General features: G+C 35.8%; 1 protein-coding gene across 1 annotated transcript in view; it reads left to right on the top strand.

Moving 5' to 3' along the window:
* Positions 1 to 354: 354 nt before the first annotated feature.
* The window catches only part of LOC308694896 (ribonuclease inhibitor-like), a gene marked incomplete at its 3' end in the record, with an annotated part of 95,914 nt that continues 81,699 nt past the window's right edge, over positions 355 to 14,569 (top strand). The window contains exons 1-5 of the mRNA XM_081372706.1: positions 355 to 553; positions 3,247 to 3,372; positions 8,235 to 8,339; positions 11,495 to 11,599; positions 12,928 to 13,032. Of these exons, the coding sequence (XP_081228832.1) occupies positions 3,314 to 3,372; positions 8,235 to 8,339; positions 11,495 to 11,599; positions 12,928 to 13,032 (374 nt within the window). The 5' untranslated portion in view covers positions 355 to 553; positions 3,247 to 3,313. The remainder of the gene's footprint in view (positions 554 to 3,246; positions 3,373 to 8,234; positions 8,340 to 11,494; positions 11,600 to 12,927; positions 13,033 to 14,569) is intronic.

Below are 14,569 nucleotides of genomic sequence, written 5' to 3'. Positions count from 1 at the left end.
CACACACACCCGAACTTGTGTGACCGATGTGACTGCACGTCACATTTTTGACATTGATACGGCTTTTAATCGTAATGCAACGGACAGGTCAACGGGACATAAATTAAACCTTTAAATAAAATGGTTATTGAGGTTATTGTCATGACGTCACACTCTGAGCGTATGTTTAAAAAAAGATAATTTAACATATAAATAACACTTTTTAAATAGCCCATTAAAGTGTTTATTACAAATAAATGATTAAATGTTAAAAATGAATAAATGTAATGAAAAAAAAATTGCGTTGCATTTACAATCCTTTGAAAACAGGGGGTGCCCTAACTAACTGTGCACCTGGCGCCATCCTCCATCACCACATTTCTCAGCGCGAGCTTTGCTTCATGCTTCCGCAAAAGGAGGATATAGCCTAATCGTTAACAAAGTTTATAAACAGCCGAGAAATCTCTTCCTCCAGATACTGGACTTTGCTTTGGACTCGTAGCCTACCATGTGACAAGCGAACACTGTGAAGGACAGAAAAGAAATTAAAGTCTAAATTCTCTTCAGATTTCAAGTAAGTTTTAGCTGTCTTGATTACAGTTATTTTGGTTAATATAGTATTGATTTTATACTGTTTATCACCGTAATTTAAAATTCGAAGTTAAAGTAGGCCTGTTTTATTCCGGAAGTATTATAGGCCCGTCACTCCAAACAGACGCAGATGCTGCTAGAAATGAACTTACACGAATAAATATTTTGAAGGCGATGAAAGTTAAAACATGGGTTAGGGTTAGTTTATTCGAAAGGGTTATTGTAAATGAATAATACGTTTTTATATAATACGAATAAGGGTTTTCTTTTTTCATTTCGGGCGGTTGCTTTGTGATAATGCGAAATCGAAAGTATTTTAAAATAGACTTTCAGAGATAAGACAGATAAATCTCATAGTGAATGTTCGTTTATGTCAAATACAATTATAAATAATAATTCCAATAATAATAATCTGCTGAATATAATATTTTGGTTCACACAGATATTAATTTGATATATTCGGTGCATAATAATTTTTTCTCAATGTACAAATAAATGACTAAATGTTAAAAATTAATAAATGTAATGAACAAACATTTGCGTTGCATTTATAATCCTGTGAAAATGGGGTGCCCCCACTAACTGTGTACCTGCCGCCATTTCTCCATCACCACATTTCTCAGCGCGAGCGTGGCTTCAGGCTTCAGCAAAAGGAGAATGTCATATTTAGCAGTTAATTATTAACAAAGTTTATGAACAGTCGACAAATCTCTTCCACCAGATACTGGATTTTGCTTTGGACTCGTAACATGTCATGTGACAAGCGAACACTGTGAATGACAGAAAAGAAATTAAAGTCTAAATTCTCTTCAGGCTTCAAGTAAGTTTTAGCTTTCTTGATTACAGTTATTTTGGGAAATATAATATTGATTTTATACTGTTTATAACCGTAATTTAAAATTCGAAGTTAAAGTAGACCTGTTATTCCAGAAGTATTATAGGACCGTCACTCCAAACAGACGCAGATGCTGCTAGAAATGAACTTACACGAATAAATATTTTGAAGGCGATGAAAGTTAAAACATGGGTTAGGGTTAGGGTTAGTTTATTCGAAAGGGTTATTGTAAATGAATAATAAGTTTCAGAAGGTTCCTTTTCATTTCTGGCGGTTGCTTTGTGATAATGCGAAATCGAAAGTATTTTAAAATAGACCTTCAGAGATGAAACAGATAAATCTCATAGTGAATGTTCGTTTATGTCAAATATAATTATAAATAATAATACCAATAATAATAATGTGCTGAATATAATATTTTGTTTCACACAGATATTGATAATATATATATATTGGGTGTATAATACATTTTTCTCAATGTACAAATAAATTTAGGAGCATTTTAAAAATAATAAAATAGATTGTGAACTTGGGGCAATGATCAAATAAAAAATGGAAAGAAAAATAACTGAATAAAGTAATAAACAGTTTTGGAAATAAATTAGTGTAAAAAAAAATATTAAACTGCAATACAGAAAGTCATGAACTTTTTCAATTCAATTCAATTCAAATTTATTTGTATAGCGCTTTTCACAATACATATTGTTTCAAAGCAGCTTTACAGAAAGTGCATTTCAGAAATGTACATAGAGAAATACAGTTAGTTAATCATGTATTGATTTAGGGCATAAACATATCGCCAGCGTCGAGTCGTCTCTTCACAGGCGCCGAGTCGTCTCTGCACGGGTGTTGGAGAATCTGTAGTTTCCATGAGAGGCTGGATACAAACTGGAGCTGACGATCTGTATTTACCTCGGGACTAGCGTCCCGAGATAACTTTATATGAGTTCAGTTTGCCACCTCAAGTTTTAAACACAGTAGCCTAATTATAATGTCCATTTCTTAATGTTCTTCAATTTCCCTAATAGCACATGTAGGCCTACATCACAGAGACATCTTTTAGATGTCTACATTTACATCTGCCAGTTGTAGTTGCTCATCTGCAATATATCTCTAAGACGTTTAGATTAGATTAGATTTTAGACATTTAGAAAATATTTATAGAATAAAATATTTAAGATTAAGTTTATGATTTAGAATGTATAAAAAACTGCTTTCATTAAGACGTTTATCAGATGTTTCCACATGAAGCGTTCTTTAACAGTCATCTTAGAGACATACCTGTGCAATCTGGGTTAGACATGTTGTGAGAAGTTTTAAGCCAGCAATGTTAGCAACGCTTCCCTGCGACTTATTAATAAAGATGCTTCACTACTGAATGAATACATTAGCTATATTACTATCTAATGCTCAATTAATAGAGAGATCCCCCCCCCCACCATCCTCGATAATGAATTCAAATAAATGCTATGATTCATTCATTCAAATAAATGTAATCTTATGCAATACTTCATCTCCGTGTCTGGTTCGTCGAAGCATGCAGAATGCTAGATCTAATGAGCCATATATGTGATGAAAATTAAAAAAATGTACCCTTCAGGTCAAATATTGCACAGCAAACATCAATAACAGCTTTAAATTGTCAGTACTGGGAAATCCACAGCTAGCTGTGCATGAAACGATTTGAATGCACTCTGCTTTATGTCATGTGGTTCTTTGCCTCCATGCTGTGCTTTAAAATCATTTAATTTACAGCTGGTCGTGAATTATCCCTTAATGAACGATCTCTACATGGCAGTATAGTTGTTTGTAACATCTCATTAACATATTGTCATCTCCAGGTCATGTTGAGCTGACTGTTTTACAAACCAGTGCTGATCTGTTTGCACTGGTTGTTTAGCTGCAGTAATGTCGGAGGAGCGAGGAAAGGGCTCTCTCTCTAAGATGAGTCTGTCAGAGAAACAGAGGTAAGACTGCAGCCGTTTTCACACAATCATTTTAAACACTACTGGAGTTTCAGGTTTTTTTCCTGTGAGGAACAAAACCCTAACAAGGAGTGTTACTTTCACTATTGTTGTGCGCAAAACTTTAGTTTAGAACTTCTTTAGAATGTTTTACACAATTTACACTAATTCTAGAACAAACAGCTTGTTTGCATCCAATCGAATCTCCGTGGAGTGAACAAAAAGAAAAGAACTTTTGGCAAATCAAATGCTAAACACAGCAAAAGATAACTAGTGTGTTCAAAGTTAATGTCTGTGGTTAAGATAGAAATAATAATTCATATAGTTTTAGTTAAACTGTATCATTTGGATCATCAAATATCTTGATTGACGCAGAGGAACCTCTTGTAGTAAAGTGTTTTTTCCTTCTGCTCTTTGTCATTAGTGAAAGATCAGACTCTGTGACCATTCAAAAGGTGGTGATCACTCTCTTAATCTTAATTATTAGCAAGCAAGTAAAGATTTTTAACTGAAGCCGCAAGCCGGGCTGAATGAATAAACACTGTTATTGCACTCCTGACATTAAATCAGACCCTCAGTCAACACAGTAAAAACAAGAAATAGTATAGATGTTCAGAAAAAACATATCTTAACTCAATTAATAAGTTTCCGCTGGTCGTGTCATCGTCAAATTTCTTTGGTATTTGGATATGCATCATTAAATTGATCCTCATAATTAGACGTTTGAAGCATTTGGTATGAAACATACATAAGGATGTAGTGTAACAATGAATAATTATTTTTTCCGAAGTGTTAACAACTTAGTGTTAACTAATAATTGTTGCAAACTGGTACTAATGACCGGTAGCATGAGCCGTCAGGCAAGTGTTATTTAAATAAACTCCTGATGTACTTACAAACTTTCCAATGCCTCGTTTTATGAGTAGAGAACCTATTTGTAGTACTGTAGAAGTTTGGTACCATTCTGGGCATTATTAGTGGGGTAATTTACCAGATACATCATAGGATCCATTAGCGCCTGCACTAAGCCATCTGGCTGATATCTTTAAATAAGCTCTAACTTTAAAGGGGACCTATTATGCCCCTTTTCACAAGATGTAAAATAAGTCTCTGATGTTCCCAGAGTATGTATGTGAAGTTTTAGCTCAAAATACCCAACATAATTTTATTTACAGCACGTTTAAATCATAATTTTTTGTCTATTTTTTGGTCTATTTTTTATCAGTTTTAGTGCTTCTCCTTTAATGCTAATGAGCTGCTGGTTCACGGCACAGGGGGCGGAGCCTAAGCAGCCGCGATCAGACCCTGAACAGGGAAGATGATAATAATAACACAGACAGTCACAGTAATGGTGTTTATTTCAACCATAAAAATGCCTACAGAGTCAGAGAATATATGCTTTATGGAGTTGGAACAGGTATAGTTTAGTTTAATTATGATTATAACCTATTGACATTGCTTGTATACACTAGTATTAATGCAAGCCTGCTGTAGGACTCCGTCTGATGATCTGAATTGTCTGAATGATGACACAAAATATACTGATGAGTTTAATAAAGTTTACTGTATGTCACACAAAAGATGAAGCATCTGTTTTTATTCAGAAAATCACTGTTAGAGCTGAGTAAACAGTATAAAAAGTGCATAAGTAACTTACATAAATTTCTGTAGAGTTGAGGGAGCATTTTCTTTGAAAACAAAATGAATCCACCTCGTCTAGAGTGGCTGGCAGATTTCAAGAGTAAATAAAGAGAGCTATGTGAATGAATACATCCAGCTACAACACGATCAACGCTTGGGAGATGCTTCGACGCTTCTCGTGAGTGCATTGCTGCAGCAATGGCTGATGTGTACAACTCGCAGTGAACTCGATCAGGGCGGGTCTAAGTTATAACAGAGCCCGTCTACGGAGAGCCTGCCCACTCCCTATTAAGTCCTATTGTGCCGAATTTTGGTTGTAGTTCCACCAGAGTTCCACTGGGGGCGATCGCCATGAGTGCAAAATGAATGGGAGTCAATGGGGCTAGACGGCTAAATTTGTCTCTCTCACCCGATTGTCGTTGAGAAATCTCAGATCTGATTGTAGATTTTGCAAGTTCAACATGGGTTTTAGGTCGAAAGTTGAATAAACGAGTACTTATGTCCTTTTGATTTCTTACAGGTTGAGTTGTTGTTGCCCATAACACGCTAGCATTCTGCTAATGAACGCTGATTGGTCAGTGAAGGACTGATTACGACCAGAGATACCGCTTGATGGCATAGTGTCATCCGCAGCGGGACCAGAAACAAACAAAACAAAAACTCTTCTAGCACGTGTGTTTACCTGTGTCAGCTGTGTTGTCGATGCCTCGAGTGAAAAGAAAGTGCAGAGCACGAACGCACCAGAGTGACTGAAGGATTGCCGTGAAGCAGTATCTCTGGTCGTACATGTGTATGACGTCATTGACACTTTAAAAGACTTTTTAAAGCAAATAAGTGACTCAAAAAAATCTAACACCCAGCAATGTGTAATTTATTTGCATCTCCTTTCGAATACAACATTCAAATTACTAGAAAAAAAATTATATCCTGAGAAAAGTGGATTTTTATTGGTATAGCGCCATAGACCTCCATTCATTCTGCACTCGTCCTGTGAGCGCCCTCATATGGAATCAGAGTGGAACTGCAACCAGTTCAAAAGCCGGAAGTTTACTGAGAGTGAAACTTCTCGCCATATTAGACATTCTCTGGTTATAACGGCAGTGTCCAACATTATGAAGCTGCAGACTTATGAAGCTCGGAGCCTGCATCTACAGTCCCGCACCCAGAGTCCCGCATTCTCAGACCCCTCGTTTTTCGAGACAGCGCCTCCTACTGTTTCGAAGATCGTATAACACCCTTAAATGCCATTGAAAACAATAGGATGCAATATTACGGTCTCGTTTTATTTAAAGTGATCCAAATAAATATTTGCGTTCCCTGCTTAATGCATGTGCCAGAAAAACTCATTGTGTTCTCTGACTAACAAATTACCCAGTAGTTATTTTTTGAGCATGGGTGTAATTGAAAGAAAATTACTGATGGAAGGGATACAATTACAGATTGAAGTACCTTCTGAAAAATATTGTGATATTATATTGCTACAATGTTTTTTTTATTCAAATTCCAATTTTCTTTCAGTTCAAATGGTCTAATTAACATTATACCATGCTAACATTACAAAACCTGTTTTTTGATATTTTAAATGCAAAGCAAAACTCAAATAAGAGTAGACAAAACACCAATAATAAACAATTCTGTACTTTATTTAACGATCACCTAAACATCATCTTGCTGTAAACAGGACAAAGCAAAGAAAAAAGGAAGAAAGAATTGTGTTAGTGACTTTACTTTTCATCTTCAATTGCATTAAAAAAAACTCCTCATTTATAAGTCGCTTTGGATAAAAGCGTCTGCTAAATGAATAAATGTGAAATGTAATGTAAATGCATAAGCTAAAATAATTACTTTCTGGTATAGGCGAATGTTTCTTCTTTTTTCATTCTTTTTGCAATCGCTCTGTCAAATTCCTCGACTTCACTAAAATAAAAGATGAATGCCATTGTCAAAAATATTGTGTAATAATATATATATATATATATATATATATATATATATAGCCTATATATATATATATATATATAGCCTATATATATATATATATTATTTTTTTTTATTTTTTTGCAAATGCAAATTACAAGCATACCTAGGGTGATAAGTAGGGCCACAGAGGAACACCTCCTCAGCCTCCTGCCAGAATAATGCCTGCATCTCACATAGGCCATGAATGATGGCCTGTCCATATAAATAAATAAATTAATATATAAAACATTTCAGTCAATACAAATTAAAAGAAGGAACCCAAACAAAAGGCCAAATGACACATTCTAGCTCACATGTTAATATAGACTGGTTAATATATAGTGAAGGCATAGTAAATTTGATTATTAGGCAATTGTATGAGTTGTAAATGGCTGGCAACAACTTCATATCACAGTTAAATTAATATTGATTAATTTTAATACTTACGTTTTATAAGAACTAATTTAGGTAGGCCTAGTCTACATAAATTATATAAAGTAAAATAATTACTCCTGCATTTATAGTTTTTGGAGAAAAGGTCCGGTAATTAAAAAAAGGTCAAAAGGTAAATCTGATTAAATAATTAATGATGACATTCTTTGATATTAACACACTTAATGTATTTAATTGGTCTACTTTAATGTAAACTAATTTTAATACAATTTTTACAATGGCTTGTCTACAAAAAGTCCAAGGTTAAAGGCTAACAGCTATCAAAATATTTTTTAATATTTTGATATTTTTTAAAAAAAGGCGAAAAAACATACATTAACGGCTCAAATTTTGTTACAAACTATCTTTACAAATATTAAATGGACTATTCATATGTTGGTGTATCGATGAGATATAAAGTAGTTTGATTAAAAAAGAAATCGAATGAGTATGATTTGCTAAATAAAATTGACATACTCGCGTTTCGGCTTAAGTTCTTCAAATATTTATCCGATTGATAGGAGGCGCTGTCTCGAAAAACGAGGGGTCTGAGAATGCGGGACTCTGGGTGCGGGACTGTAGATGCAGGCTCCGAGTCTGCAGCTTCATACTACTCGCAGTGTCAGTCAACACTCGTGGGCGGGGCCTGTGGCTTTAGTGATGTCACTGTTTGCCTCGAGGTCATGGAGCAAAGGACCCTAGGTTGATTTTACTCTAAACCATCCCGTTAACTTAAACAAGCAGTAGCTGTGTAAGCTAACAGAACTATGTAGATATCAGTTACAGTGGGACCTCCTGCAATAAATTGATTCTGTTTGCTCTTTGTGTATTAGGGAAAGATCCGGCTCACCTGAGTCCAGCCTAGTGTCTATGAGGAGTGACCAATCAAAAGATGGTGGACAGCCACGCTTCAGTGAGAAAACAACATCTACCCAAAGGTATTTCTTGTGTTTCTTGTTGGTCACATATTTACTGTGTTAGAAAGTATTTCAGTGAGTATCATGAAACTTTATTTACATTAAAACCTTTTTCTGAAATGATTAGTGTTGGATAGAGGTAATCTGCTGCTTTGATAATTGTTTGACCAAATTATAAAGAGATCTGTGAATCTTTTAGTTTCCATGTGATTTGTTGTTTTGTGTGATTTAGTAACAAGGACAAAAGACCACAATAAATATTGGTGCTGAAATTGCACAGTGGGAAAGTCTAAATGTTCAAAAGGGAATGAACAGTGATATTTTAGAAGATATTTCGTTCCTGCAGTTAATGTTGACGCAAAAGCAAACTTAGGCAAAGGACACAGCAGACTGATGAAACTATTCACTATAGTTGAACTATAAACTATAGTGTGAAACTATTCACGCGATTTCTAAAGAAGGATTACATCCAGACCCTGTTAATGTAGTTGCTGTCGTGCACTCATTAAAGAAAGTGCTAGGAGTTAATACACCATTTGTTTTGCTAATATAACTTGTTTTATATAAAAAGGGAAATTGTTTATTAAAGTATTTTTTAATTCTGTATTACTTACAGTGTATGGCAGGGGTCGGCAAATAACTTTGGCCGCGGGCCAATATTTTTTTTAGCCAGTAGATGGCGGGCCAGCTACACGGAGTAGGGATACAAATTAAACCGCTTAAAATACACTGTATTCACCCGCTTTATATCCGGACCTGACGGGTCCGCAAAATTTAGATCTCATTTCCAGAATCTCACATTCAAATGTCTCTAACGGAAAGAGAGAGATTAAGTAGCCTATAACAATTATAAATGCTATGCAAAAATTGTGTTTGTGTCAATATAAATATTATTTTAACATTGTACTGACAGCAGAGAAAAAATGTCACTAAAAAAAAACAATGAAATATAAATAACAAATAAATATCAAATCACTCAAGCAACATAAATGAAAACCATATTGCCCAACTGACAAATGAAGTAGGCTATTTTCTGCCAAACTATTTCAAACATCCTTGCAAAAAAAAAAGAATGTTGTTGACTGACAATGGTTTCAGTACCAAACAGCTCCTCAGAGCTAGGTGTAGTAGCCTACAGGTGGTCAGAATGAAGTGCGGATGCGCTGTCAAAAGATGTCGGGAGTGGGCTATTGTCAGTCAGACCGTCCGCTCTGTCCAAACTAGGTACACCAGAGTTCTGACCGCTACCGTCTTTATACTTTAAAATAGAGTCCTGCACGGGTTCGGGTACCCGACGGGTCACCCGCAAATTTTGCTCAAACGGGTGAAAAATATCCAACTGTGTCGGATACTGGTGCGGGTCGGGTCGGACACGGGGGAAACACGGGTTTAAAACAATCACATTCAAACGTAAAAATATATGCATATTTTTAAAACACATCTACAAAAATATGCCTGTATTTCAAGTTTATAAAATAATTTAAAATCCACATCAGTTTGTTTGTGCCCACCACGCACCACACCCTCCCAGGATCTATAACGTTACCTAGGTTACTTTCACTTTTAAAAATTCATCATAACCGCGCGCGCGATCTGCTTGCAGTTGTCGAGATGGATGGTGAGGAGTTGAAGAAAAGAATAGCTAGTGGAGATGGTAAAGTTGTCGACAATAGTCATCAAAAATCAAGTCCAGTGTGTGGGAGAAATTTGGAGTTAGGTTATCTGAAGAAAATATTGTGAAAGGCTTTGCTGCATTTTCGTGTTGGATTGCCGCAAATGTGGAACTTCATCGCAGGAAGCACGCAGATAACTGTGGTAACAAAGCAGTTCTATCGAACAGTATTTTTCAAATTTAACACTGTTAAGTAGCCTACGTGTGGTGTGCAGCGCGTTTTTGAACCCAAAATTGTCAGATGTAGGCGTGCGGCCACGGCTTTTCTCAAGTAGTGGAGGAGTTTTGTGCAGAATTTAGTGCAAATATTTTTTTATCAGGTAATACATATTATTTATCAGTGTGTTATACCCGAATAAATAATAATGAAAAAAAGTTCAAAAGTCGGACTGTAAGCGAATGAGACTTACAGGAGAGCATGATTGCTATTCACACCCTTATTACAATGGCTGTAATCTGTTACCACAATAGTACTTGATCTGTTTAAAATGATTTAATTGGTATATGTCTGCTAGGTGTTAAATTAAAATTCAACATTAAAATTCGTCTAAACCTGTTATTCATTTTTTCTATTTTTGATCTGAGCGCACAATCATAAAATCGGAAAACGAGTCGTTATTCGTTTTTTTTTTCATTTTAGTTCAGGAAATAAATAATGGAAAAACAAGTCGTTTTTAATTTTTTTTATTTTTGTTTTTAATTTGAAAAAAAAAAAAACCGATTGAACGAATGATACGTGGGGCCTATTTGTAAACCGTTATTGTAAAATAAAAATAGGCTGCTTAAAAAAACAAAAACGGACTTCCAAAATAATCCAGTTTTGTCCCGCGGGCCGCCTATTGCCGACCCCTGGTGTATGGAATAGAGTGTGGTATTATGTTGTAATGTTCCAAGACAGTACCCTAACCAAAATACTTCAAAGAAAAGGGGAAATGTTGTGTCTGCAGAGTTATTGTGTAGTCACTAGATGACAGTGGAAGAAAGGAAAAGAAAAGAGTAGCAAAGAGAAGAAAGAAATACACACTTGTGTCTGTGCTTGCTTCTTTATTTTATTACAAGACGTACAAACATCACAATACATATACATATTTTTTATGGTTGTATATACACTATACATAATGCACAATTCCGTACATAAATCTTCTGTTCTGTTCCAGATGTATACATAATTATGTTTTTCTTCACTTGGTCTTATTTAAATGCTCTTCTGTTCTCGTGTCATATATGTATTTATATTTATGTACCAAAGGCTCCTGTAATACCACAACAAATTCCTTGTATGTTTGCGCACACTTGGCAAATAAAAAGCTCATTCTGATTCTGATTCATACACTGAAAACGACTGAAGTTTATTGTCAATATTGTGGATTTATTTTTGTTTATAAAAACCTAACTTAAAAAAGCAGTAGCTGTGTAAGCTAACAGAACTGTATAGCAGATGTAGATATCAGTTACAGTGGGACCTCCTGCAATAAATTGATTCTGTTTGCTCTTTGTGTATTAGGGAAAGATCCGGCTCACCTGAGTCCAGCCTAGTGTCTATGAGGAGTGACCAATCAAAAGATGGTGGACAGCCACGCTTCAGTGAGAAAACAACATCTACCCAAAGGTATTTCTTGTGTTTCTTGTTGGTCACATATTTACTGTGTTAGAAAGTATTTCAGTGAGTATCATGAAACTTTATTTACATTAAAACCTTTTTCTGAAATGATTAGTGTTGGATAGAGGTAATCTGCTGGTTTGATAATTGTTTGACCAAATTATAAAGAGATCTGTGAATCTTTTAGTTTCCATGTGATTTGTTGTTTTGTGTGATTTAGTAACAAAGGACAAAAGACCACAATAAATATTGGTGCAGAAATTGCACAGTGGGAAAGTCTAAATGTTCAAAAGGGAATAAACAGTGATATTTTAGAAGATATTTCGTTCCTGCAGTTAATGTTGACGCAAAAGCAAACTTAGGCAAAGGACACAGCAGACTGATGAAACTATTCACTATAGTTGAACTATAAACTATAGTGTGAAACTATTCACACGATTTCTAAAGAGGGATTACATCCAGACCCTGATAATGTAGTTGCTGTCATACACGCACCTGCTCCTCATGACACGGCCTCACTGTGCTCATTCCTGGCCCTTACGTCTTGGTATAGTAAATTTCTACCTGACTACGCAACAGTGGTTGAACCCCTGCATGAAGTTTTGAGAACCTCCACTGACATGAACTTTCTCTGGACTGATAAGGCTGATCAAAGTTTTACCACCCTGAAGACACTAGCTGCGTTTACATGGACCCTTATAATCGGCTCAATCGGACTAAAAAACCTTCATGTAAACACCTTAATCGATCCGATTGAGCTCGATCCGAATGAAATTTTGATCGAATTGAAAGAGGTGGTTTATTCCTTTTGTAATCCGACCAAGAGAACATGTAAACGCTTGATCGGTTTGAAACCGAAACTGAAAGGACTGCGCATGTGCAATGACGTTAAATAGCGTAATGACGTATGATGTGCGGAACGAGCTGTTCTTCCTGTTGAATAAAGTTTCATATAAATAAGTGTCCCGTCATTCTAAAATTCTCATTTCACTCAGCGTCTGTGAAGTGAAGCAGGACAACGTCCCACCAGTCCTTGTTTTGGATTCTCATCCACAGACGACTTGTTTTGGCTTGACCAAAGGCTCCTGTAATACCACAACAATTTCCTTGTGTGTTTGCGCACACTTGGCAAATAAAAAGCTCATTCTGATTCCGATTCATACACTGAAAACGACTGAAGTTTATTATCAATGTTGTGGATTTATTTTTGTTTATAAAAACCTAACTTTAAAAAAGCAGTAGCTATGTAAGCTAACAGAACTGTATAGCAGATGTAGATATCAGTTACAGTGGGACCTCCTGCAATAAATCGATTCTGTTTGCTCTTTGTGTATTAGGGAAAGATCCGGCTCACCTGAGTCCAGCCTAGTGTCTATGAGGAGTGACCAATCAAAAGATGGTGGACAGCCACGCTTCAGTAAAAAAACAACATCTACCCAAAGGTATTTCTTGTGTTTCTTGTTGGTCACATATTTACTGTGTTAGAAAGTATTTCAGTGAGTATCATGAAACTTTATTTACATTAAAACCTTTTTCTGAAATGATCAGTGTTGGATAGAGGTAATCTGCTGCTTTGATAATTGTTTGACCAAATTATAAAGAGATCTGTGAATCTTTTAGTTTCCATGTGATTTGTTGTTTTGTGTGATTTAGTTACAAAGGACAAAATACCACAGTAAATATTGGTGCAGAAATTGCACAGTGGGAAAGTCTAAATGTTCAAAAGGGAATGAACAGTGATATTTTAGAAGATATTTCGTTCCTGCAGTTAATGTTGACGCAAAAGCAAACTTAGGCAAAGGACACAGCAGACTGATGAAACTATTCACTATAGTTGAACTATAAACTATAGTGTGAAACTATTCACGCGATTTCTAAAGAAGGATTACATCCAGACCCTGTTAATGTAGTTGCTGTCGTGCACTCATTAAAGAAAGTGCTAGGAGTTAATACACCATTTGTTTTGCTAATATAACTTGTTTTATATAAAAAGGGAAATTGTTTATTAAAGTATTTTTTAATTCTGTATTACTTGCAGTGTATGGCAGGGGTCGGCAAATAACTTTGGCCGCGGGCCAATATTTTTTTTAGCCAGTAGATGGCGGGCCAGCTACACGGAGTAGGGATACAAATTAAACCGCTTAAAATACACTGTATTCACCCGCTTTATATCCGGACCTGACGGGTCCGCAAAATTTAGATCTCATTTCCAGAATCTCACATTCAAATGTCTCTAACGGAAAGAGAGAGATTAAGTAGCCTATAACAATTATAAATGCTATACAAAAATTGTGTTTGTGTCAATATAAATATTATTTTAACATTCCTACTGACAGCAGAGAAAAAATGTCACTAAAAAAAAACAATGAAATATAAATAACAAATAAATATCAAATCACTCAAGCAACATAAATGAAAACCATATTGCCCAACTGACAAATGAAGTAGGCTATTTTCTGCCAAACTATTTCAAACATCCTTGCAAAAAAAAAAGAATGTTGTTGACTGACAATGGTTTCAGTACCAAACAGCTCCTCAGAGCTAGGTGTAGTAGCCTACAGGTGGTCAGAATGAAGTGCGGATGCGCTGTCAAAAGATGTCGGGAGTGGGCTATTGTCAGTCAGACCGTCCGCTCTGTCCAAACTAGGTACACCAGAGTTCTGACCGCTACCGTCTTTATACTTTAAAATAGAGTCCTGCACGGGTTCGGGTACCCGACGGGTCACCCGCAAATTTTGCTCAAACGGGTGAAAAATATCCAACCTTGTCGGATACGGGTGCGGGTCGGGTCGGACACGGGGGAAACACGGGTTTAAAACAATCACATTCAAACGTAAAAATATATGCATATTTTTAAAACACATCTACAAAAATATGCCTGTATTTCAAGTTTATAAAATAATTTAAAATCCACATCAGTTTGTTTGTGCCCACCACGCACCACACCCTCCCAGGATCTATAACGTTACTGTTGTAGTT

The sequence above is a fragment of the Scardinius erythrophthalmus genome (assembly GCF_964197995.2).
Source record: "Scardinius erythrophthalmus genome assembly, chromosome: 8".
In the NCBI taxonomy this organism is placed as follows: Eukaryota; Metazoa; Chordata; class Actinopteri; order Cypriniformes; family Leuciscidae; genus Scardinius; species Scardinius erythrophthalmus.
This window is presented reverse-complemented; position numbering and strand designations above follow the sequence as displayed.